The 27,299-nt window shown below is 41.1% G+C and overlaps 1 protein-coding gene across 1 annotated transcript in view; it reads left to right on the top strand.

Moving 5' to 3' along the window:
* Nucleotides 1–27,299, top strand: part of LOC109900200 (cadherin-12) — a 197,619-nt gene that overhangs the window by 132,486 nt on the left and 37,834 nt on the right. The window contains exons 5-6 of the mRNA XM_020495904.2: nt 4,988–5,155; nt 10,123–10,310. Coding sequence (XP_020351493.1) covers nt 4,988–5,155; nt 10,123–10,310 — 356 coding nt within the window. The remainder of the gene's footprint in view (nt 1–4,987; nt 5,156–10,122; nt 10,311–27,299) is intronic.

The following is a 27,299-nucleotide window of genomic DNA, read 5'->3' as shown; positions in this document are numbered from 1 at the left end:
TGCCCATCATGCGTGTCCAGGAGCCAACTGGGGCCAGCGAGCATCAGTCTTATAATAAACATCTAATTGTGTAGAACCCTACAACACTCTAACCCATATGTATTTACTGTAGTCTACTGTTTGATACAGTATCTACTTCTATTAATGTGTCAAAGTCAAATTGTCTGTGTTATAATTTAGATGTGTATTATGTATTTTAATCTGAAAGCAATTGAAATAAAAATGTATGTATGTCACTGGAGATTCTTGGTTGAACTATCTGTTATTGTCTAAAAGGTTTTTGAATCTCCCGCTTTTAACGGCCCTTCTCCAAAATAGCAGATTTAATCAGCACACTGATGTGGTCCACATTCATATTGGTTTCATAAACTGAAACGACCGGGAGCCGGGTCAAGTCTTTTAAAGAATGGCACTTGTGCTTCTTCCAATACTTTGCTCTGGAGTGCTCTCTTTCTCAAAAGCGCTCTCTTTGTTGTTTCAGAAGAACTTGTTTACTGTTCAACATCTGATTAGCGGGGGGGGGGGGGGTTTATCCCACTCCGGGTGGAACAAGGAACTACTGTATGTAATAAAAATACTTGTAAAAAATTCGCAAGAAAAATATAGCGCTATTACTGGTCTTAGACTTTGCTTTAAAATAGCTGCATCCCAGTCAGAGAGTTTTGGTGAGGGGCATTATAAACAGTGAGAGTTTCATAGCAGCAAGGTTTGGAGTGATGGGATGCAGCCGGGTTCATTAAAAGTTGTTTTTTTTGTGAAAATGTTTACTTTACTTTAGCAGTCAAAGGTTTAAACACAGCTGAGCTGCAGCTGTTTTCTGTCCTCCGTCCTTTCGATTCCTCTCAGCCCTCAGTTGGAACAGGATGGAAACCGATTATTATTAGTCATTTGTTGTCTTCTGAGTGAACATAGACATATTTCTGCTCTCGGTTTCACATGGCCATATTCTTATCCCCTGATATTGGAAATCCTTAGGGCCTGCAGCGATACTCAATCAGATAATGGTTATGTGGTGTGAAAGTCTGTTTTTGTGTGTGTGTCTATCGCCGTGGTTGCCGAGGAAGTTAGCTGGAGTGTGAAGAGAGACAGTGTCCCTGAAATCTCATGAGCCACTTCAGAATGTTAATGCAGACATTATGGTGTGGAACTGGCGGGCTGAAGGGTTCATGGTTTACTACCAGCTTTCTCAACTCCTGATCAACAGCAAATACAGACACTCTCCTTTTTTCTCCTCATATGCCACTTGGCTTTTTATATCTGAGCTCTGAGCAAATGATGCAATGGGTTATAAAAAAAATGTCCAGGTCAAGCCGTTGACCCTGTTAGATTGAAGGGGATCCTTTGTATGACACCCATGTCATGAAGACTGCTCTTCCCTCCAGAGTCCATTGCTCCAAAGGACCATCGGACGTCTCATTGGCCTTCATACCATGATGCATTTAGCTGATCCAGAGCGGTAGACCCTTAAATGCTTTCAGCAAGTACATCAAGTATGTTGGATTTCAGTAGTTGGTGCTTTCAGCAAGCACACCTAAAAATCATTCCAGTAACTGTATTCTGCACGTGGAAAGAAAAAGATACTATACCATGGATAAAATGCAATAGATGGTATTTTTTACACTGATACAACATAGAGCAGATTATATTTTAATGCTCAAATAGAGATTACCATTGAAAAAGTTAGAACCTTTAGCACAATGTCCACAATGGTAACACAGTTCAAAATGGGCTGTGGATGGATCACGTTAATCATTTCCAATGTGATATCACAGGGAGAAAGGGAATAAGGAGAATCACAGATCATGCCTTTCAGCCCTGGAGAGTATACAAAACACGCGCTGCGACTGTATTTCCAACCTGATGGCGAAAAAAACTGTTAAAACAGATGTTTGCCATGCTGAACCTGCCTCTACAGCCAAACATACATCAATGCAGCCAAACAAACAAGAAGGAGAGAGGGAAAAGAAAAGCGGGGGAAGGAATCACATGCCTAAATCACCATATACTTCACAGCATCCTCCCTCCGTGCTAGAGCGTGAATCCCTTAGACATGATAAGATTGTCAAAAAACATCATCCTTTGATTGTTGCACACGCAGAACACAGGATCTTAGGTTCAAATGTGACATCTGTCCTTTTCATGTGACTAATGGGGGAATACGAGAAAAGTAAACGTACATCTTGCCCCCTTTACATATCTTCTATCACTCCGACATCTTCCAACCTGACCTGGCCATTACTCTGCTGTATATTTGCTCTGATCTCAGGGTCCCTCAAAGCCTCACTAAGTTCAGTATTGAATGTCAAGTGTCTCCAGTATTTCTATCTCATCAGAGTGCGAATTACACCATGACATTTGGGGGGGGGTTCTAATGAGTGCATGAACTTACGTCATTTAAAAGATAAAAATGAATTACCTTTTAATGTGTCATGAACACGACCAATCATATATTTTAATCTGATAGCCAAACAAATCACTTCACAAAGTAGGCTACCTGTGCATGTTCGTCCACTCCAAAATTATTCCATCAAATAAACTGCATGTACCCTCGCTCCATTTGATGAATGGAAATAGACATCTGTTTACAAAACACCAAAAAATTTGCATAATGACATTCAGCGACTGCCATTGATAAGGCCCACATTCATTGATGTTGTTGATTGTGGACGAATTGACCTTTTTTGTAGACTGAAAAGTTGGCACACATGAAATGGGTCTGAATCTGTCCTGGAAAAAACAGGATGGTCACTCTAACACACACGGTGAACTTACTAGACCAGGCTACAATGTGTATTACCATGAACTTCAAATAGGCCTACCAATAGCCAGTGATGTAATGGTAAAAAGAAATAGGTGGGTAAACACCGATTGCAGGTTAAAGTGAAAAAAGTCATACTTCCTATACTTTTAATGCATTTTTCAAAAAAAGGTGGGTTAACAGTGTTTACTTGCATTCACCCTCGACTAGGCCTACACCACTGCCGGTAGCCTACCCTCTCAACCGAGACAATTTTTCACACATGAACACACGCAGAACTGGTAGCCTACATTCAATATAATACAGAACATGAGTTGAATCAAAACATGTTTCACACCCTAGTTCATGAGTTGTCCATATTCACAAGATAATGCTTGGTGTCTTCATAAAACACTACCTTTCTTTCCTTACATTAATGACGTTTACGACAGTGTTATTTGTAATTATTAAGCATTTAACAATTTAATTTGGATATTTAACTTAAACCCGCTATGAACCATGGATCTTTGAGATCTTGGAAAATGCACTGTAAGTGTAACTATGCCTATGTAAAACATTTTGCTGTGAAAACAGTTCTCATGGGCACACAAATCCAAAATAATGTAGGCCTATGCCATTGCAAAATTGAATGCTTCTAACTGAAAGTTAACCTCTTTTAACAGAAAGAGTCACCTTATAGTCAGTCTATCACAGTGCCATCTCTTATGTCACCAAAGCCCCATACACCACCCACCACTCCGACCTGTATGCTCTCATTGTCTAGCCCTTGCTACATATTCGTCGCCTGACCCACTGACTCCAGGTCATCCACAAGTCTTTGCTAGGTAAAGCCCCGCCTTATCTCAGCTTACTGGTTACCATAGCAGCACCCACCCACAGCACGCGCTCCAGCAGATATATTTCACTGGTCACCCCCAAAGCCAATTCCTCCTTCGGCTGCCTTTCCTTCCAGTTCTCTGCTGCCAATGACTGGAACGAATAGCAAAAATCACTGAAGTTGGAGACTTATATCTCCCTCAATAACTTTAAACATCAGCTATCCGAGCAGCTAACCGATCGATGCAGCTGTACACAGCCCATCTCTAAATTGCCCATCCAATCTATCTACCTCATCCCCATATTGTTTTTATTTACTTTTTTGCTCTTTTGCACACCAGTATCTCTACTTGCACATCATCATCTGCAAATCTATTACTACAGTGTTAATTTGCTAAATTGTAATTACTTCGCCACTATGGCCTATTTATTTCCTTACCTCCTCACACCATTTGCACACACTATCTTGGCCAGGTCGCAGCTGTAAATGAGAACTTGTTCTCAACTGGCCTACCTGGTTAAATAAAGGTGAAATAAAAAAAAAAAAAAAAATTTTTTAAAAACTGTTATTAACATATAGCCTACTTGTTGTATGGATTGGATGTGCATTGGTGTCTAGCTGTAGGTTATCCAGGAAAGAAAACAAATATTGATAGAAAATAATAAAGCAGATTAAACTACTTCTGGCCACGGATGGCATGGAGAACACCTGAAAAACAAAGCAATTAGCGCTCGAAACAGCTGACTGACAAAAGCAAACAATAATTAATCAACAGATAAATCGAATGCATTGGAATAAAGGCATAAGCTATTTTTATCAAGGATGCATGGCAAACAAATTACGGAAATTAGGAAGTACGAAGGAAAATCTATGCATAAAGGAGCTCAGCTGAGGCCAAAATTCAGCACCTCTGTGTGGATAGCACCGCCACATAGAAATAAATAGTTGAACCATGACAGAGAGGTGGGGGTGTTTGCTATATTTTAATATTTATCACTATAAAACAGATTTCCCACTATATTTTAAGAAAACAGAATGGTTAAAATAGCAATATTTAGAATCACCCCCTCTCCCCAAAAGATTGACTTCATTTAGGGAGCTAACCTCTCATTCAAGGGAGCGGAGCACCACCTGGCTCCCCCTTAATTCACACCTTGACTTCAGGTACATTAATGCACCTTTAAGTGAAGCCTCTTTTTAAGGGGGGTGCTACTACCCAGGTCATTTGTACATTTGAACCCTCTAGCAGAAAAAGGAGTCATCGTGCAGCAGCGCCTTAACACTCAACTTGTCCCATCTCTATTATCATGTCTCCACCTATCCCTTATCCCCTACAGCTTATGTGACATTAAAGTAAAATGCCTAGATTTCAGCCGTTTTGACATGTTCTAATGATACCATGTTGTCGTTAGGTATAATAAGGACGGCCTTGCCGAACATGGACCGCGAGGTGAAGGAGCAGTACCAGGTGCTTATCCAGGCCAAGGATATGGGAGGTCAGCTGGGAGGTCTGGCCGGGACCACCACCATCAACATCACCCTCAGCGACGTCAACGACAACCCACCAAGGTTCTCCAAAAGTAAGAGAGAGTGAGGAAGAGATTCAAATAGGGGCCTGTTTGCACACACCAATCGAGGGAGGGAGGGAGTTGTTATTCTGTTGGTGTTGGTGTGTATGAAGTTTGCTTTACATTTTTACATTTCGGTTTCATATTCATAATATCGGATTTAATATTGCCATTTCATATCATGATTGAATAATTGATTATAATGCTGATGCCCAAAGGACATGTGTCTATGTTCTTTATATTTTTTCACTATATATTATTTATTTTATAGCTTAGTACCTTGCCACATACAATTAAACATACTTAGAAATGTACCTTTCATTAACTAGTTCTTCATTATTTAAAGGGAAATGATCTATTTTCAGTTGCAGTGTTATTTAACTCAAGACAGAGTCAGCATGGGAGCTGATGCCTGTAATAACATTTCTGGAATTAAGTATATACTTTAAGATTCCAAACAAGTCATTTAAATTAAATAGTTAATCAGTGCACAAGTAAGAAACTGGAGGCAGGCCAAACATGCGGATTGTGTTATTGTGGAAGATTTTGTATTTTATTCATTTATTGATCCATGAACATCTAAAGTCTGCATTTTTGAACAACATGGATCAATTCAATAAGTTTAAAAATGCATATTTATGAATAAAGCCTATAAGCATACATACGTACATACATGCAGTTGAAGTCAGAAGTTTACATACACCTTAGCCAAATACATTTAAACTCAGTTTTTCACAATTCCTGACATTTAATCCTAGTAACAAATCCCTATCTTAGGTCAGTTAGGATCAACACTTTATTTTAACGTGAAATGTCAGAATAATAGTGCAGGGAATGATTTATTTCAGCTTTTATTTATTTCTTCTGACCACATTCCCAGTGGGTCAGAAGTTTACATACACTCAATTAGTATTTGGTAGCATTGCCTTTAAATCGTTTAACATGGGTCAAAGGTTTCAGGTAGCCTTCCACACGCTTCCCACAATAAGTTGAGTGAATGTTGGCCCATTCCTCCTGACAGAGCTGGTGTAACTGAGTCAGGTATGTAAGGCCTCCTTGCTCGCACACGCTTTTTCAGTTCTGCCCACACATTTTCTATGGAATTGAGGTCAGGACTTTGTGATGGCTTCTCAAATACCTTGACTTTGTTGTCCTTAAGCAATTTTTCCAGAACTTTGGAAGAATGCTTGGAGTCATTGTCCATTTGGAAGACCCATTTGCGACCAAGCTTTAACTTCCTGACTGATGTCTTGAGATGTTGCTTTGATATATCCACATAACGTTCCTGCCTCATGATGCCATTTATTTTGTGTGTGCACCAGTCCCTCCTGCAGCAAAGCACCACCACAACATGATGCTGCCACTCCCGTGCTTCATGGTTGGGATGGTTCTTTAGCTTGCAAGCCTCCCCCTTTTTCCTCTAAACATAATGATGGTCATTATGGCAAAACAGTTCTATTTTTGTTTCATTAGACAAGAGGACATTTCTCCAAAAAGTACGATCTTTATCCCCATGTGGCCATAATGACCATCGTTATGTTCGGAGGAAAGTGGCCATCACAAAGCCCTGACCTCAATCCTATAGAAAATTTGTGGGCGAGCAAGGAGGCCTACAAACCTGACTCTGTTACACTAGCTCTGTCAGGAGTAATGTGCCAAATTTCACCAAACTTATTGTGGGAAGCTTGTGGAAGGCTACCTGAAATGTTTGACCCATGTTAAACAATTTAAAGGCAATGCTACCATATACTAATTGAGTGTATGTAAACTTCTGACCCACTGGGATGTGATGAAAGAAATGAAAGCTAAAATAAATCATTCTCTCTACAATTATTCTGACATTTCAATTCTTAAAATGAAGGGGTGATCCTAACTGACCCAAGACAGGGAATTGTTACTACGATTAAATGTAAAAAATTGTGAAAAACTGAGTTTAAATGTATTTGGCTAAGGTGTATGTAAACTTCCGACTTCAACTGCATCTGTCTATATAAGGCCATGAGGTCGAAGGAATTATCCGTAGAGCTCCGGGACAGGATTGTGTTGATACACATATCTGGGGAACGATACCAAAAGAATTCTGCAGCATTGAAGGTCCCCATCATTCTTAAATGGAAGAAGTTTGGAACCACTAAGACTCTTCTTAGTGCTGGCCACAGAGCTAAACTGAGCAATCGGGGGAGAAGGGCCTTCATCAGGGAGGTGACCAAGAATCCGATGGTCACTCTGACAGAGCTCCCGAGTTCCTCTGTGGAGATGGGAGAACCTTTCAGATTACAACCATCTCTACAGCACTCCACTGATCAGGCATACATGGTAAAGTGGCCAGTCTGCTTGGATTTTAAAAGGCATATGACAGCCCGCTCGGGGGAATTTCATCTAAGGGACTGGAGGAAACCTGGCACAATCACTTTGGTGAAGCATGGTGGGTGCTGCATCATGCTGTGGGGATGTTTTTCAGCAGCAGGGACTGGAAGACTAGTCAGGATCGAGGGAAAGATGAACAGGGCAAAGTACAGAGAGATCCTTGATGACCTGCTCCAGAGCGCTCAGACTGGGGTGAAGGCTCACCTTCCAAAAGGACAACAACCCTAAGAACACGACCAAGACAATGCAGGAGTGGCTTCGGGACAAGTCTCTGAATGTTCTTGAGCATCCCAGCCAGAGCCCAGACTTGAACCTGATCGAACATCTCTGGAGAGACCTGAAATTAGCTACAGCGCTCCCCATCCAACCTGACAGAGCATGAGAGGATCTGCAGATAAGAATGGTAGAAATCCCCCAAATACAGGTGTGCCAAGCTTTTAGCGTCTTAACCAAGAATACTCAAGGCTGTAATCCCTTCCAAAAGTTATTCAAGAAAGTACTAAGTAAAGGGTCTGAATACTTTCTAAATAAACTGATTTTGCTTTGTCATTATGGGGTATTGTGTGTAAATTGATAATCAAAAACAATACAATGCCAAAAAAAAAAATCGGAAAGTGGTGTGTGCATATGCATTCACCCCCTTTGCTATGAAGCTCCTAAATAAGATCTGGTGCAACCAATTACCTTCAGAAGTCACATAATTAGTTACATAAAGTCCACCTGTGTGCAATCTAAGTGTCACATGATCTGTTAATGGTCTCAGTATATATACCCCTGTTCTGAAAGGCCCCAGAGTCTGTAACACCACTAAGCAAGGGGCACCATCATGCAAGCGGCACCATAAAGACCAAGGAGCTCTCCAAACAGGTCAGGGACAAAGTTGTGAAGTACAGATTAGGGTTGGGTTATAAATAAATATCAGCAACTTTGAACATTCCACGGAGCACAAATCCATTTTTTTAAATGTAAGAATATGGAACCACAACAAACCTGCCAAGAGAGGGCCGCCCATTAAAAACTCACAGACCAGGAAAGGAGGGCATTAAATCAGAGAGGCAACAAAGAGACCAAAGATAACCCTGAAAGAGCTACAAAACTCCATAGCAGAGACTGAGTTTCTGTCCATAGGTCCACTTTATAAAGCCATTTACTCCACAGAGCTGGGCTTTACGGAAGAGTGGCCAGAAAAATGAGTAAACATGTTTAGTGTTTGCCAAAAGGCATAAGGAAGAATGTACTCTGGTCAGGTGAGACTAAAATTGAGCTTTTTGGCCATCAAGGAAAACGCTATGTCTGGAGCAAACCCAACACCCCGAGAACAGCATCCCCCACAGTGAAGCATGGTGGTGGCAGCATCATTCTGCAGGGATGCTTTTCATCGACAGGGACTGGGAAACTTGTCAGAATTGAAGGAATGATGGATGACACTAAATACATGGAAATTCTTGAGGGAAACCTGTTTCAGTCTTCAAGAGATTAAAGACTGGGACGGAGGTTCAATTTCCAGCAGGACAATGACCCTAAGCATTCTGCTGAAGCAAAACTCGAGTGGTTTAACAGTTTTGGAAACTGTAGAGTGTTTCCTATCCAAATCTACCAATTTGCATATCCTAGCTTCTGGGCCTGAGTAACAGGCAGTTTACTTTGGGCACGTCATTCATTCAAATTTCCGAATACTGCCCCGTCAATAAAATGTTTTAAGGGGAAACACTGAAATGTCTTGGAATGGCCTAGTCAAAGCCCAGACCTCAATCCAATTGAGAATCTGTGGTATGACTTAAAGATTGCCGTACACCAGTGGAACCCATCCAACTTCAAGTAGCTGGAGCAGTTTTTCCTTGAAGAATCCCAATGACTAGATGTGCCAATCTTATAGAGACATATCCCAAGAGACTTGCAGCTGTAATTGCTGCAAAAGTTGGCTCTACAAAGTATTGAGTTTGGGGGGGTGAATAGTTATGCATGCTCAAATTCTGTTTTTTTGTCTCACAAGAAAAAATGTTTTGCATCTTCAACGTGGTAGGTATGTTGTGTAAATCAAATGATACAAACCCCCCAATAATAAGGCAACAAAATAGGAAAAATGTCAAGGGGGTGAATACTTTCGCAAGCCACTGTATATTTTTAAGTCAAGGGATCTGAATATTTTCAGAATGCACCTTATCTACCTCTTTCACTCTAGTATCCCTGCACATTCTGAATATGATGTTGGAACTTACGCTGTATATAGCTTCTTACTTTCTCGTGTTCTTATTTCTACTTGTGTGTTTTTATATTTGATATGGCTGCTGTCGTTCTACTCTCTCTCTCTCTTTATCTTTCTCTCTCTACATCTCTCTCTCTCTCTCTCTCTACAGTACCCTTCTCTCTATCTACGGTACCCCTCTTTCTAAATTTCTCTTAATCTTTCTCTATCTTTCTGTCTCTCTCTCTTTCTCTCACTCTCTCTTGCTGCATTGCACAAATAATGACAATGCCAATTAGCATATGCAGTTGCCCTGTTGCTCACTTCCAAACCATTTCGGGACACACTGAAAAAAAGCCCAATACAATGCCAGAAGTTGAAAATGAACAAGACTAGATTAATCTATGTATTTGTTTTTTTCTGTAAGGTTTCTTTCACCTGAGAGTCCCTGAGTCCTCTGCAGTGGGTTTTGCTGTGGGAAGGATCAAAGCTCATGACTTGGACATCGGAAAGAACGCAGAAGTAGAGTACAACGTCGTACCGGGGGACGGCGACAACATGTTTGACATCCTCACCAGTGAACACAATCAGGAAGGAATCATTATTCTAAAAAGGGTAAGCGTCTTCATCAGTCACGTGGTATCTGGATGCACTTTATATTGGAGTACGGGCTCTCACAGTAGTAATGGCTGGAACGGAATAATTGGAACAATGTCATACACACAATTGTTGTTACGTTCGTCGTAGTGAGGAGACCAAAAGCGTGATGTGAATACATTATACTTTTACTAAAGATAGACACTAAAAAAACTATACTAAATAACAAAACGAGCGTGAAGCTATCATACAAAAGTGCAGACACAGGCAACTAGACATAGACAATAACCCACGAAATACCCAAAGAAGATGGCTGCCTAAATATGGTTCCCAATCAGAGACAACGATAAACACCTGCCTCTAATTGAGAACCAATCTAGGCAACCATAGACATACAGTGCCTTGCGAAAGTATTCGGCCCCCTTGAACTTTGCGACCTTTTGCCACATTTCAGGCCTCAAAGATAAAGATATAAAACTGTATTTTTTTGTGAAGAATCAACAACAAGTGGGACACAATCATGAAGTGGATCGACATTTATTGGATATTTCTAACTTTTTTAACAAATGAAAAACTGGGCGTGCAAAATTATTCAGCCCCTTTACTTTCAGTGCAGCAAACTCTCTCCAGAAGTTCAGTGAGGATCTCTGAATGATCGAATGTTAACCTAAATGACTAATGATGATAAATACAATCCACCTGTGGGTAATCAAGTCTCCGTATAAATGCACCTGCACTGTGATAGTCTCAGAGGTCCGTTAAAAGCGCAGAGAGCATCATGAAGAACAAGGAACACACCAGGCAGGTCCGAGATACTGTTGTGCATCCCAAGGAGCACTGTGCAAGCGATAATATTGAAATGGAAGGAGTATCAGACCACTGCAAATCTACCAAGACCTGGCCGTCCCTCTAAACTTTCAGCTCATACAAGGAGAAAACTGATCAGAGATGCAGCCAAGAGGCCCATGATCACTCTGGATGAACTGCAGAGATCTACAGCTGAGGTGGGAGACTCTGTTCATAGGACAACAATCAGTCGTATATTGCACAAATCTGGCCTTTATGGAAGAGTGGCAAGAAGGAAGCCATTTCTTAAAGATAACCATAAAAAGTGTCCTTTAAAGTTTGCCACAAGCCACCTGGGAGACACACCAAACATGTGGAAGAAGGTGCTCTGGTCAGATGAAACCAAAATTTAACTTTTTGGCAACAATGCAAAACGTTATGTTTGGCGTAAAAGCAACACAGCTCATCACCTTGAACACACCATCCCCACTGTCAAACATGGTGGTGGCAGCATCATGGTTTGGGCCTGCTTTTCTTTAGCAGGGACAGGGAAGATGGTTAAAATTGATGGGAAGATGGATGGAGCCAAATAGAGGACCATTCTGGAAGAAAACCTGATGGAGTCTGCAAAAGACCTGAGACTGGAATGGAGATTTGTCTTCCAACAAGACAATGATCCAAAACATAAAGCAAAATCTACAATAGAATGGTTCAAAAAGAAACATATCCAGGCGTTAGAATGGCCAAGTCAAAGTCCAGACCTGAATCCAATCGAGAATCTGTGGAAAGAACTGAAAACTGCTGTTCACAAATGCTCTCCATCCAACCTCACTGAGCGAGCTGTTTTGCAAGGAGGAATGGAAAAAAAATTCAGTCTCTCGATGTGCAAAACTGATAGAGACATACCCCAAGCGACTTACAGCTGTAATCGCAGCAAAAGGTGGCGCTACAAAGTATTAACTTAAGGGGGCTGAATAATTTAGCACGCCCAATTTTTCATTTTTTGAGTTGTTAAAAAAGTTTGAAATATCCAATAAATGTCGTTCCACTTCATGATTGTGTCCCACTTGTTGTTGATTCTTCACAAAAAAATACAGTTTTATATCTTTATGTTTGAAGCCTGAAATGTGGCAAAAGGTCGCAAAGTTCAAGGGGGCCGAATACTTTCGCAAGGCAATGTATATAAACACCTAGATGGTAAACAACCCCATAAACCTACAAAAACCCCTAGACAGTCGAAAACACATACATCACCCATGTCACACCCTGACCTAACCAAAACAATAAAGAAAACAAAGAATACTCAGGTCAGGGCGTGACAGTACCCCCCCCCCCCCCCAGAAAGGTGCGGACCCTGGCCGTGAAACCTAATCTAAAGGGGAGGGTCCGGGTTGTCCTTTTTCACGGCGGCGGCTCGGGTGCAGGACGTGGAACCCGATCTACCTCGGTCTTGGCCCACTTAGGTGGCGCCTCTGGAGCGGGGACCCTCGCAGTGGGCCCCGGACTGAAGATCATCGTAGAGGGTGTCACCGGACTGAGGAGCGGCTATGGCCACTCCTGACAGGAGTTAGATTCCAGCATCGCCGGCGTGACAGGCGGCATCGGCAGCTCCTGGCTGGCTGACGGCTCTGGTGGCTCCTGGCTGGCTGACGGCTCTGGCGGCTCCAGACAGGAGGGAGACTCTGGCGGATCCGGACTGCGACCCGTCGTGGTAGACTCCGGCTTCCGTGCTAGCCGTGTACCCTTATATCTTCGCCGTTCCTCCATTCTCCTGTATCCCTCCTCGCACTGTTCCAAAGAATCCCATGCAGGCTCTGGCACTCTCCCTGGATCGACCGACCAACTCTCAATCTCCTCCCAGGTTGTTACCCATTTGTCCTTCTCCCGGGTCCATTTCTCCATTTAGCGCTGTTCCTCCCAATCACGCTGCTTGGTCCTTTTATGGTGGGTTATTCTGTCACGTTCGTCGTAGTGAGAAGACCAAGGCGCAGCGTGATGTGAATACATTATACTTTTAATGAAGATAGACACCTAACAAACTATACTAAATAACAAAACGAACGTGAAGCTATCATACAAAAGTGCAGACACAGGCAACTAGACAAAGACAATAACCCGCTGCCTAAATATGGTTCCCAATCAGAGACAACGATAAACACCTGCCTCTAATTGAGAAACAATCTAGGCAACCATAGACATATATAAACACCTCGATGGTAAACAATCCCACAAACCTACAAAAAAATCCTAGACAGTTCAAAAAACACATACATCACCCATGTCACATCCTGACCTAACCAAAACAATCAAGGAAACAAAGAATACTCAGGTCAGGGCGTGACAATTGTCCATATTGAAATCGTGCCATTCATTCCATTTCAGCTATTATTATGAGCTGTCCTCCCCTCACCAGCCTCCACTGCTTCATTCGCATAAGCTTTTTAGTATCAGTCCTCTATGGCATGGGTCTCCAACCCTGTTCGTGGAGAGCTATTCTATAGGTTTTCGCTACAACCCCAGTTGGAACTAACCTGGTTAAGCATATCAATCTGCTGATTATTAGAATCAAATGGGCTAGATAAGGGTCAAAGTGAAAACCTACAGGACGATAGATCTCCAGGAAGAGGGTTGGAGAGCCCTGCTCTAGGGGATTGGCTATACAGTCTACCCACATAACGCCTTTATTAGGACATTGTTAAGGACAATATCATGGATTAAGGGTCCCATATGTTTTCATGAGGTCAGCAATACTGCTGACTAGTCATTTCAAGCTTTGTAGAAATGGTACCAGGTGTTTGGCTAAGATGTTCATATAGTACTATTATTGTAAAGTTGTTTTGTCGTTGCTGTGAATTAAATCTAAAACGTATATGCCCATTAGTCTGTATTGGTAAATGGAACCTATATGACTAGCTCTTTTTTTTAACAGACTAATGTGTAGCCTGTTCTGTCTGAAATGGCACCCTAATCCTTATATATTACACACATTTTAACCAGAGCCCTATGGGCCCTGATTAAAAATAGTGTATTCTATAGGGGATATGGTGCCATTAGGGAAACAGACTCACAGATTAATTTCTATAGTATTTGCTGGTAGTTTATTGCTTTGGTGTTGTTCATTACTGTACGGACAGTTGCTCTGAGATTAAATTTTAAGTCCCACTGCTATAAATATTCTCAACCTGCCATGGAAAGATTCATTTAAACTGTCATATGGTCACTTTGCAAAATGAATAAATATGCTCAAGGCATGTTGACCTGCCAGAATAGGCAAATACCTTTTGGATACTGAACCTGATTTTACTTTTGTACACATTGACTAGGCTTACATTAGCCCCCGTCAAAACAAACAAGAACTTGCTTGGAGCCATCAATTTCTGCACATGTTCCCACTTCCAACTCACACTGACTCACATGCATTCCCTACGCACAGTACTCTTGAGTTCCCCTCTGGCAAGTTTTAGGTGGTGGTGTTTGAGGCAGTTAAAACCCCAGTAGTGATTTTAAATGCTATTTGTTGGCAGCGCGGTGAGTGGTATAACACGGGAAACAGAGTAAAACTGCCAGAGAAAAGATAACTTTGCATAATACAACGACGACATGTTTGAGGATATCTTCAAAATGCAAAGGAGAAAAAGATGAATGTCAGAAGTAGACATTGGCTGAGTTCCAAATGTCACTCTATTCCATACACATCGCACTACTTTTAAGCAGGGCCCTATGGGGAGTAGGGTGTCACATAGGGATGCATCCATTACTTTTCAAGATAGTCTCGGCTGTTGGATATTAATGGCTCAGATAGATTATTTAGGCTTTTCCTGGAAAGATGGTTTCCCTCCCTTGATTAAAAAAGATGTATGATGCATGAATGAGCGAAAGAGAGAATAATTACATAAATCTTCTACCTTTGTGTCAGAGTTAAATATAACAAGATTCGTCAACGCCACCCAACCAGGTGCTTTCAAGAACTAAAATGTGCAGTTGCTCCATTTTCAGGCAAAGCTCTTATGTGAGCACTGTGCATTTTCACAGAAGCTCTCCTGTTGTAGTATTTCAGAGGCATTTCCCTTGTAGCACAATAGTGGTTGTTTATGTATAAATGTGAAAATGCACCTTTTGAGGCCAATAGTTTGAAGGACAATATATCCAAAAAGTTCTGTTCAAAACTTATTAGTGGCGAAAATACAGATTTTTGAATCAAGTTCAAAAGCATAAAAGTAGCTAAACCGGTGCAGACATGACAAAATGGTATCATTAATTGGTTCTTCTGTTCTGTTTCTGTGCCTTTCAGGGGATATATGAAAAAGTGACTGAATATGATACTTTGGGGAATCACACACTCTTCAATTGTTTCTCTGGTTGGAAAAAAATGTCCATCTTCCCACATACACAAATGTATATGAATATACTCCTTTTATCCTTAGAACTATGCAGGAAAATATGTTTGTAGAGAATACATATTTGGATTCTGTGCCATGTGTGCTTGGCTGCGCTTATGATTGTGTGCTTGTATGTATGTACGTTTGTGTGTGTTTATACATATGATCTGCTTACGAGTGGATCATAGCTATAGATCATCAAATCTGACCTTCTCCAGTTGTGAACAATGGATTAGAAAAGAAGACAGGCCCAGATTATGATTATGATGTAAATGAGGACATTTATTTGTTTACATCGTAAATACTGCAGATGGATGGGCCAGGGATGCCTTTCAATCCTTACGCTCCTTTATTGTTTTTTACCTCCTGTGTTTGATATGGTGCCATCACAACAATGGAACAGTGTGATGTATTCCCCTCGCTGGGAGGTGACTGCACAAAGCCTTTGTCCATGGGGAAGATCGTTGAGCCACTCACACTGGATCCCCCCACAGCGTAGTTTTCTAAACAACATGTTCTTCGACCCATGTCTAGGACGCAGTGGGGTATGAGTAGACGGGTGTGAAAAGGGGAAAGATAGGAGGTTGGAGATGGAGTCATTATGAGTTCTTGACCGTGTTCTCAGAATGCTGAGCCGCCTACAGACAGCCTTAGAATGGATCGCTGCCAGTCTCTAGAGTGGTGTGTGCAAACAGGCCCCTATTTGAATCTCTTGCTCTCTCTCTGTCTTTCTCTCTATCTACTCCCTCTCTCTTTCTCTCTATCCCTCTATCTTGATCTCCGTGCTCTCTCCTCGCCCCTGCGTTGAGCATCAGTGGTGAGAGGAGGAGAGGGCAGGGGGAAGCAGCAGCAGCTCTGCACAGTTTGGCAGACCCCTACTCAGGTTTGTTGAACGATAAGAGGATCAGGCATGGTAATGGCTTCAGGGGATAATCATCTGGTGCCTAGTCTGCCCATACAGAAACATGCAGAGCAAGGCTTGGAGGGTGGGGACGTACACATTGGGGGTTAGTCATCCCCTTTGCAGAAGAAAAGATTACCAGAGACAATAGACAGAGGTCACTGTAGAGGAATCCTCAGTCCTACCAAGGGAGGCATGCACATTCACATGCTGAGAGACACACACACGCGCCTGAATATGCATGAGCACAATCACACACATGCAGTGACACACGCACGCGCACACACACATACAAACAAAGTTACACACTTGCCCAAACTGAGAATTAACAACAGAGGGAGATAACTAATTGCCCATACAGTAGATCCAGGGCTTGTGCTTGTAAGAGGCTTTTAGTCAGAAAAAATTTGTCTGCTTATTCACTCACTTCCTCTAAAAGATTCCTTTAAAAAATGACTGGGCTGCTGATATGTACTAAGCCTAATGTAATGATATTGTTTAGTAGTTTGGCATAACCCTTGTTGGCTCCTGTCCAGGGGATCCATTTAAATACTGTACAGGATTCATTTTGTCTCTCCTTTAGAAAGACTTTATCCCGCATGCCAACCAGAAGTACAGCATGATGAGACGAATACCAAGCTAGTAAAGTTCAATGAAAAGAAATGTGATATACCGTACAGTGGCTTTCGACAGTATTCACTCCCTTGGCATTTTTCCTATTTTGTTGCCTTACAACCTATAATTAAAATAGATGTTTGGGTGGTTTGTATTATTTGATTTGCACAACGTGCCTACTACTTTGAATATTCAAAATATTTTTTATTGTGAAACAAATAAGAAATAAGACAGAAAAACTTAACTTGAGTGTGCATAACTATTCACCCCCCCCCCCAAAGTCAATACTTTGTAGAGCCACCTTTTGCATGAATTACAGCTGCAAGTCTCTTGGGGTATGTCACTATAAGCTGGGCACATCTAGCCACTGGGATTTTTTCCCATTCTACAAGGAAAAACTTCTCCAGCTTCTTCAAGTTGGATGGGTTCCGCTGTTGTACAACAATCTTTAGGTCATACCACAGATTGTCAATTGGATTGAGGTCTGGGCTTTGACTAGGCCATTCCAATACATTTAAATGTTTCCCCTTAAACCACTCGAGTGTTACTTTAACGGTATGCTTAGGGTCAATGTCCTGCTGAAATGTGAACCTCCGTACCAGTCTCAAATCTCTGGAAGACTGAAACAGGTTTCCCTCAAGAATTTCCCTGTATTTAAGCGCCGTCCATCGTTCCTTCAATTCTGACAAATTTCCCATTCCCTGCCGATGAAAAACATCTCAACAGCATGATGCTGCCACCACCATGCTTCACTGTGGAGATGCTGGTCTCGGGGTAATGAGAGGTGTTGGGTTTGCGCCAGACGTAGCGGTTTCCTTGATGGCCAAAAAGCTCAATTTTAGTCTCATCTGTCCAGAGTACCTTCTTCCATATGTTTGGGGAGTCTGCCACATACCTTTTGGCGAACACCAAATGTGTTTGCTCATTTTTTCTTGAAGCAATGGCTTTTTTCTGGCCACTCTCTCGTAAGCCAAGCTCTATGGAGTGTATGGCTTAAAGTGGTCCCATGGACAGAGCTTTGCAGCTCCTTCAGAGATCAGAGATATTTGGTCTCTTTGTTGCCTCTCTGATTAATGTCCTCCTTGCCCGGTCTGTAAGTTTTGGTGGGCGGCCCTCCTTGCCCGGTCTGTAAGTTTTGGTGGGCGGCCCTCTCTTGGCAGGTTTGTTGTGGTGGCATTTTCTTTCCATTTTTTTAATCATGGATTTATTTGTGCTCCTTTGGATGTTTAAAGTTTCTGATATTTTTTTATAACCCAACCCTAATCTGTACTTCTCCACAACTTTGTCCATTACCTGTTTGGAGAGCTCCTTGGTCTTCATGGTGCCGCTTGCTTGGTGGTGCCCCTTGCTTAGTGGTGTTGCAGACTCTGGGTGCTTTCAAAACAGGTGTATATATGCTGAGATCATGTGACAGATCATGTGAGACTTAGATTGCACACAGGTGGACTTTATTTAACAAATTATGTAACTTCTGAAGGTAATTGGTTGCACCAGATCTTATTTCAGGGTTTGATAGGAAAGGGGGTGAGGTGAATATATATGCACGCACCACTTAAAAAAAACATGTTATTCTTTTCATTTCACTTCTCCAATTTGAACTATTTTGTGTATGTCCATTACGTGAAATCCAAATAAATTTCCATTTAAATTACAGGTTGTAATGCAACAAAATAGGAAAAAAGGCAAGGGGGATGAATACTTTTAATACTTTTAAAAGGCACTGTATGTGATTTATATTTGGAGCAGATAAATACGGTACAGGGTCCATGGTCACAAATAAATGTGAGGTGCTAGTTTATCTCCTTTAATATTATCACATATTCCAAATGTACACTATAACAATAACATTACGTCACCAAAGAGAGATGCATTTAGCTACAATGCAATAAAAAAAGGAACACAATTTCCAATCGCAAAACACAAAGCAAAAATAACAGTCATACAGCAGTATTGAAGGACAAACTGTAATTATTCCTCCCCAACTTGGCCTCTCTAACAATTTTACTTTTCAAAGTCAGAACCATTGTCAGTGTTCAGCTAGTCTAGTGGACCTTTTCATCCCGGTCTGTAGTCATCAATTTAACACTTAATTTTGCCAAAGCCAGACACTGTCAGCAGTCTCATTTCTCTATCACAAATGCCATTAGTGGGCTGTATGAACATTAAATCATCGGAGAGCCTCTAAACCATTACCGCTCCTTTGGTCCTGGTGAGTTATTACTGGACTCTGAAAAAGGTAATGGTCAGATGATGTTTGAGGAGAGCTAAGTGCAAAGACAGCTGCAACGTCTTCAGTGGAGTAGTGAAATGTTTGAGCCTGGATTTCTGCTTGTCAAACAAAAGCTGAAGTAAGTGGAAGAATTAGATACAAGTGGACACAGTGCCACCCATTGGGCACTTAAGAATCAATGGTTTCCAGTGAGCGTTTCAATATTTATTCAATGAAGATTAAAGTCCTTTGAAAGTACAAAGCGAACTAAACCCCAAAGTTATGAAAATCTAATTTGCATTTATTCTGTTCATTTGAATGCAGTCTTCCTGTCTGGATACAGTGTAACACTATCAGATAGAGCACATACCGTGCTGAAATGGAGAGAACAGTCTTACAACAAACATCTGTGGTTTGAGCTGGATATTATACCAGGAGGTTAGTGGAGTTATTTTGGGCCCTGGTGTGCAAGGCACCCATGGAGGAAGGCAAAGAAGATGCCACAGATCAGCAGGATTAACAGGTGGCCCAACGTAGAACAACACCTTCATCACGCTTTGAAAGTGTGTGTGTGTGTGTGTGTGTGTGTGTGTGTGTGTGTGTGTGTGTGTGTGTGTGTGTGTGTGTGGTGTTTTAGTTTTTTGTATCAAAGAGAGGGAAAAGAAAGTCAAATAGAGAGAGGGGTATATAGAAATAATACTATGAAAAAAGAGAGAGGAAGAGAAAGAGATTGAAAAAGGTAAATAAAGAGGGCTAAGAGCCACTCAGTATGGAGTTGTGGTTTCTCTCTGGTGGCCTGGAGGCGTGTGGATGTGGGGGTGTAATAGATTAGAGCTGTGTGCCAGGGCTCATCTCGGGGCTAAACCCTGTCCTATTAGAGTGCCAGGTATGTAGTGTGAGAAGTCACTCCACTACTATAGCCTCAGCTCGCTGCAGTGTGGACAGATAGGCAGAATTTCTGTTAGGCTACTAGCTGGCTTGCAGGTCTCCCAGACCAGCACCATATGGTTGCATCCCAAATGGCACACTATTCCTGATACAACGCACTACTTTTGACCAGAGACCTATGGGTCGTGGTCAATAGTAGTGTACTATAAAGGGAGTCAGTCTCAGACCGACACTAAATCACTGTCAGAGAGCGGTGTGGGGGGCAGAGCAGTGAGAGAACCAAGGACACTGAACAGTGTGACTGATGGAGGACAATAAAGTGAGCATCCTCTTCTCTATCTCCGCAGTGAGGCCACCAAATTCAATGCGGCACTCTCCCGGGACGTAGATGATGCTGATGGTCCCCTCATTGTGTTCCATGCTCAATTGACCGGTGATGTCATGGGGGGAGATGGAGGCCTAATGCTAGTTGGACATCCCCATGATGGGTAGAACTTAGTCGAGCTGTCAGTCAATCAATGGCTGAGATGACCCTGTGAAAATCACCCCCATACTGTAGCTCCAAACAGAGCTATTGGACCGGCCCTCAACCACTGAGCCATTTACTATACACAATGGCTTCACTGATCTGCAGTCAGAAAATACCCTACTTCCTTTGCATTCCTCTGTTGTTGTTTATGAAAATCACTGCAATGCACGTGAATGGAATTAAACATTGTGTTGTGATGTGTTGACTGCCCTGCATGTGAAGACAAGGGAAGTTAATGATTCATGAGTGACATTGCACATACATAATACTAAATGGGATTTATGACTCTGCCTCTAATGAAATATTTATCAGGAAGGATTGATCTATTTTATACCTGCTTTCATCTTCCTGCTTGTTTTGTTGTTTGTTTGTCTGGTTGTTATACTTGCATTTAGCTAGCATAAACAGGTGTGTTGATAATGATCTGTGTTGTGATAAAGTGTCATAATGCAACAATTATTCTGTGAAAACGGGTTTATACTGTATTTACCTCAAGGTGTTAGCATACTGTAAGATGGTTAGAGGGGTGGGGGGAGGAGAAGGGAGGGAGGGAAGGAGGAAAATGGAGGGAGGAAGAAAGGGAGACAGAGGGAAAAAAACGGGGGTTGTTGAAAGATCAGTTATTTTAATATTGAACTCAAAACAAACAAATGGAGAACCTATTAAAAATGTATCATCCTGCTTCTGCTTCCAAAATAAAGCATCAGGGAGTAGCTAGGCTGAGAAATGGCTCCATAAAACACGTTCACCCGCTCAGGGAGGTAGATCAGAATGAGAAGCCAAAAGCAGCCCCCAAGTCAAAGCCATAAATACAGATTAAAAAAGTTAATTTGACAGTTTACAATATATTGTATGTACTGGTGTTTTCTTAAGTGCTGGTATAACAAATGTCACTTGTACTGTGTTATAAATTCCTATTTTTATCATAGACTAAAAACATATTTTCAAAGCTTGTTTACCTAAATGATTACGACAATGGTGCCTTGATTAATTCAAAATTAACAAAGTCCCCTTGGATCATAAATAGTGTTCAATAGAAAAACCTTGGGTTTCCTTCATTCGGTATCACCGCCAGTGCAACGAAGGTGCACATTTACATATCAAAGAGCTAGGCCAGCGAGTCTAGAATTCAAAGCGTGCTCTGTTGTGATGTTGAAGAGCAGTAACACTGACATGAGAGGAAGTCTGTCTGTCTGTCTGGCCTCTTTACACATTCCCCTGTTGAGAAGAGAGATCGTTCTCTGTGGTTTGTGTCTCAAATGGCACCCTCCTATACAAGGGTCCATGGAGCTCTGATCCAAACAGTGCATGCACCATATAGGGAATAGTGTGCCATTTGGGATGCAAGCCTAGAATACCGTACAATAACTTGCATACCAATTCCTATCATAATGAAACACTTCAGGAATGTGGAAAGCTGAAAATGGACCATGGACATGGATCTAGAGAGGGAGGTGAGAGCAGTGTGTGAATTGTGGGGGAGACCCATTCCCCCAAAATGAGACATGAGCTTCCTTAAAAATGCAGGAGCTCTAGTTTAACCAATTTTTATGAAATGCATTGTTGTAGTGATACAGCGTTAAATAAGAAAATAAAAGATTATTCAAAATAAAATGAACTCCCCACAACTCTATGTCATGGATTAAACCAGTGACACTTGGTTCAGGTTCTTTTAATCACATTGTATTAATTTCTCCACTCCGACTGCCTGCCTCTCTCTATCTATCTTTAGCTTTTGCTAGCAAACTTTCTGTATCGACTGGGTTCAGCCTGCTAGCGAAATTGCAACATTGTTTTAACTGGGTCCCCACAGTTTCCTGCGCCGATCAGCTCAGGACAGACACAGCTGTATTTGCTTGTGGCTCGTATTTCAGCCCCTTTTCAGGTGTCCCAACGTTTAACATTACAAAAAATATACATTTGTGAGCAAGATGCATTATTGCAGGCTATAGTGTAGGGCTAATGACAATCGCCAAAAGTCATTACACGTTTTGGTGTTTCGTAACAGATGTCTTTTTTTAAATTATATGAACAAAAATATTACATTTTATTTGAAATGGCAAGCCAGACAAAATTAAAAGGGCCTATTTATATAATGAATATGAATTCATAGTGCAGAAATGATTAAATATTAAATCATTAGACCTCTCACGAAAGGCATCAGTTATACAAAAGTTAAATGGTTCTCTAGTAAATTAGTAAGAATGTCTCACCCCATGTTCGCGATGGTCTTTTTCCCTTTATTCAGATTACAACTGCTCACTTTCGGTTATTTGACAATGAAAGAATCTCAAAAATATTGTTACTTTTTAAACCAGCCTGAGAAAGTTGGTTACAATTTCAGTTTAATCCACCTGAAAAGACACAACTCATAATACAACAAATATTATGGTAAAACTCATATATACTAATTTATAAAAAAAAGTACTTATTTTGTTATATAAAAAAGGGTAAAAATCTTTGTAAATTATATCATAAATTGGACTGGTGGAGTTATGTCACACATGCAGCTAACACAGACATTGGGAAATGCTCTACCCAAAATTACAACTAACTAATTGCAGCACTACTACAAAACTGGAAGAGGCAAGTGGAAGGGGGAAAAAGTAAGGAACTTGTCTGTCGGCCCTGCTTTAGAATACATTTTTTAATATATACCAGTTTCATTTAAGGACCAAAGAATTGACAGCTGTGCCACATAAATTGCTAATTAGTTGGGAAGTGATTTTCAATGTACCGATTCCATGGCACATGGTGTATGAATTGACACTCAAATGACACCGTATTCAAAACTTCACATTTGTTCATATAAATAATTATACAAAATTCTTTCAACCAATAGAATGTTATATATATTGGGCATACAATATTTCCAGGAGGCAGAGTCATTAGATCATTTATTTTGGGAAGATATATAAAGTTGAAGTCAGAAATGTACATACACCTTAGACAAATACATTTAATCTCAGTTTTTCACAATTCCTGATATTTAATCCCAAAAAACCCTGTTTTAGGTCAGTTAGGATCACCACTTTATTTTAAGAATGTTAAATGTCAGAATAATAGTAGAGAGTGATTTATTTCAGCTTTTATTTCTTTCATCACATCCCAGTGGGTCAGAAGTTTACATACACTCAATTAGTATATGGTAGCATTGCCTTTAAATTGTTTAACTTGGGTCAAACGTTTCAGGTTGCTTTCCACAAGCTTCCCACAATAAGTTGGGTGAATTTTGGCCCATTCCTCCTGACGGAGCTGGTGTAACTGAGTCAGGTTTGTAGGGCTCCTTGCTTGCACACGCTTTATCTGTTCTGCCCACAAATTTTCCATAGGATTGAGGTCAGGGCTTTGTGATGGCCACTCCAATACCTTGACTTTGTTGTCCTCAAGCCATTTTGCCAAAGCTTTGGAAGTAGGCTTGGGGTCATTGTCCATTTGGTAGACCCATTTGCTACCAAGCTTTAACTTCCTGATGTCTTAATATTTTACTTCATTATATCCACTTAATTTTCCTTCCTGAGATGCCATATATTCTGTGAAGTTCACCAGTCCCTACTTTAGATTTATTCGGGGGGGGGCTATTTGTTGTTCCATGGAGTGAATCTGTTATTCAACGTGTTTTTACAGGCTAATAACAGTAAGTCCAAATAAAATGTTTCATCATATACTTTTTTCATATTTTCAGTACTAGTCAAAAATTTGGATTTTAGATTCTTCAAAGTAGCCACCCTTCGCCTTGATAATGGCTTTGCACACTCTTGGCATTCTCTCAACCAGCTTCACCTGGAATGCTTTCCCAACAGGAGTTGGAGTTCCCACATATGCTGAGCACTTGTTGGCTGCTTTTACTTCACGCTGTGGTCCAACTCATCCCAAACCATCTCAACTGGGTTGAGGCTGGGTGATTGTGGAGGTCAGGTCATCTAATGCAGCACTCAATCACTCTCCTTCGTGGTCAAATAGCCCTTACACAGCCTGGAGGTATGTTGGGCCATTGTCCTGTTGGAAAACAAATTATAGCCCCACTAAGTGCAAACCAGATGGGATGGTGTATTGCTGTAGAATACTGTGGTAGCCATCCTGCTTAGGAGTGCTTTGGATTCTAAATAAATCACAGACGGAGTCACTAGTAAAGCACCCCCACACCATCAAACCTCCTCCATGCTTCACGGTGGAACCACACATATCATCTGTTCACCTACTCTGCCTACTCCTAAAATTTTGACTCATCAGATCAAAGGACAGATTTCCACCGGTCTAATGTCCATTGCTCGTATTTATAAGCCCAAGCAAGTCTCTTATTCTTATTGGTGTCCTGTTGTAGTCCCATAGGGCGATGAACAATTGGTCGTCGAGATTAGGGGAGGGTTTGGCCGAGGTAGGCTGTCATTTTAAAATAAGAATTTGTTTTTAACTGACTTGCCTAGTTAAATTAAGTTTAAAAAAAGTAAATAGTGGTTTCTTTGCAGCAATTCGACCATGAAGGCCTGATTCACACAGTCTCTTCTCAACAGTTGAATTTGAGATGTGTCTGTTACTTGAAATACGTGAAGCATTTATTTGGGCTACAATATGAGATGCAGTTAACTCTAACGAACTTATCCTCCGCAGCAGAGGTAACTCTTGGTCTTCCTTTCCCATAGCAGTCCTCATGAGAGCCAGTTTCATCATGGTGGTTGATGTTTTTTTCGAGTTCACTTGACTGACCTTCATGTCTTAAAGTAATGATGGACCGTTGTTTCTCTTTGCTTATTTTAGCTATTCTTGCCATAATATGGACTTGGTATTTTTTATCAAATATGGCTGTCTTCTGTCTTCTGTATAACACCCTACCTTGTCACAACACAACTGATTTGTTCATACGTATTTAAGAAGGAAAGAAATTCCACAAATTAACTTTTAACAAGGCACACTTTTAACAAGGTACAGGTGACTAACTCATGAAGCTGGTTGAGAAAATGCCAAGAGTGTGCAAAGCTGTCATCAAGGGAATGTGTGGCTACTTTGAAGAATCTCAAATATAACACATTTTAATTTGTTGAACACTTTTTTTGTTACTACTATGTTATTTTATAGTTTTCATGTTTTCACAAGAAAACAGTAAAAATAAATAAAACCCTTGAATGAGTAGGTGTGTCCAAACTTTTGCCTGGTACTACGTATATATATATATTTTTTATGATTAAAAATCAAATAGCAAAATTATGCTTGGTATGACCTTCTTAATTAAAACAATTCCACATAGCAGTAGAAAACTGTGGCTGGCCGAGAGTGCGTTTACCTCCTCTAACCTCATTCTCATTTTGACTCTACTGTTACAATATCTTAATTGAATTTCACTGCTTGGCACACTATACTTTACAATGACGTCTACAAGCCAAAGCTCCTGACCTTGAAAAATAACACTGTGGACAGGACTTGATAAAAATGTTACAGGACAAAGGAAAAGTTCAAGCAATAAAACTCTTTTACAGGCTTGGGGATAGCTACCATAATTCAATTTTAGCAAGAGTCGATAATGTCCTCCTTCTAAAGATTTGGAAAGATTTGAGTATAACTACAGAACCCAATTTACCTTGAATTTGTGTTCGCACGTACATTTGTGCATGCATATAAGTGTACATGCATGCGTGTGGGTCCATGCATGCTCGCGTTCATTGGTGTTTGTGTATTTGTGCTGCGTATGTGGAGATGGAGTGCCATATCGCTCCAGGTCTCCAGTGAGAGTGTGTCTAATGAGGCCTACTGTCGACCTTCTGCTTCCCACCTCTCCTCTCAACCTCCCTCCACCTGTGCCTGTATTTCAGCTGAGTTATGCATTGCAGTGTAGTGCAGGCTGTGTAGTGTGCGTGTGTGTTGTGTGTGTATGAGGTATAAGGTAAGGGAACAGCATTTATTTGAATGCAATTGATCCCCAACCTGAAGAACACACAAATACCTATGCGTGATAAAAGCATGTAAATAGACATATACTGTACTTTGTTTCTAAGGTGACCTTTTAAAAGCTAGCAACTCATTTACCTTAACATATTTGCAATGATCAGGTGTCTGATTGTGAGGCCATTTGAATGTATTATGTGCCGTTCACTTTTACAAGTGTTGTGTAAACTGTAGGTATAGGCACCCTGCTCCTCTGTATTCATTTATTGCTGAGAGCGATTGAAAGTAATAGAGTGCATTTCCTGTTTAGAGAGAGTTGCTGTTGCTGAGCTGAGCCCAGTCAGTTGCATCTGGCTCACTGTAATCAAACCAGTCACAGTGGATGATGGTCAATGATTGCTCTCAAATTGGCTCCCGTTCACACATACAGCAGCATTTTATTTTTATCAGACACCTGTAATAGTTCTGAGGCCACTGTAGGCTATCATGAAGATATTCCTGTCTGTCCCAAATGGCTCCCTATTCCCTATGTAGTGCACTACATTTGACCAGAGCCCTATGGGCACTATGTGGAAAGAAGGGGGGCATTTGGGACAAAACCGTGGCAATTATAGTACCATGAAGATGGATGGTAGTCATTTACCGGGGTTGTGTCTGCATTATCTTGCTACATTCACCGTGTTTGATTGCTCATAGAAAATGTATCATGTTAAATTCACAGCTTCTTCCCCTTGCTTGCGGCCTCTTCAAACACAAACATTTTCTCTCAGCTATTACCAGATGTTTTTACTTGTTGGCACAATAAGGGGATTTTGTTGCC

This window comes from Oncorhynchus kisutch, linkage group LG11 (genome assembly GCF_002021735.2).
Source record: "Oncorhynchus kisutch isolate 150728-3 linkage group LG11, Okis_V2, whole genome shotgun sequence".
Classification (NCBI taxonomy): domain Eukaryota; kingdom Metazoa; phylum Chordata; class Actinopteri; order Salmoniformes; family Salmonidae; genus Oncorhynchus; species Oncorhynchus kisutch.
Note: the sequence above shows the minus strand (reverse complement) of the source record. Positions and strands in the feature narration are given on the sequence as shown.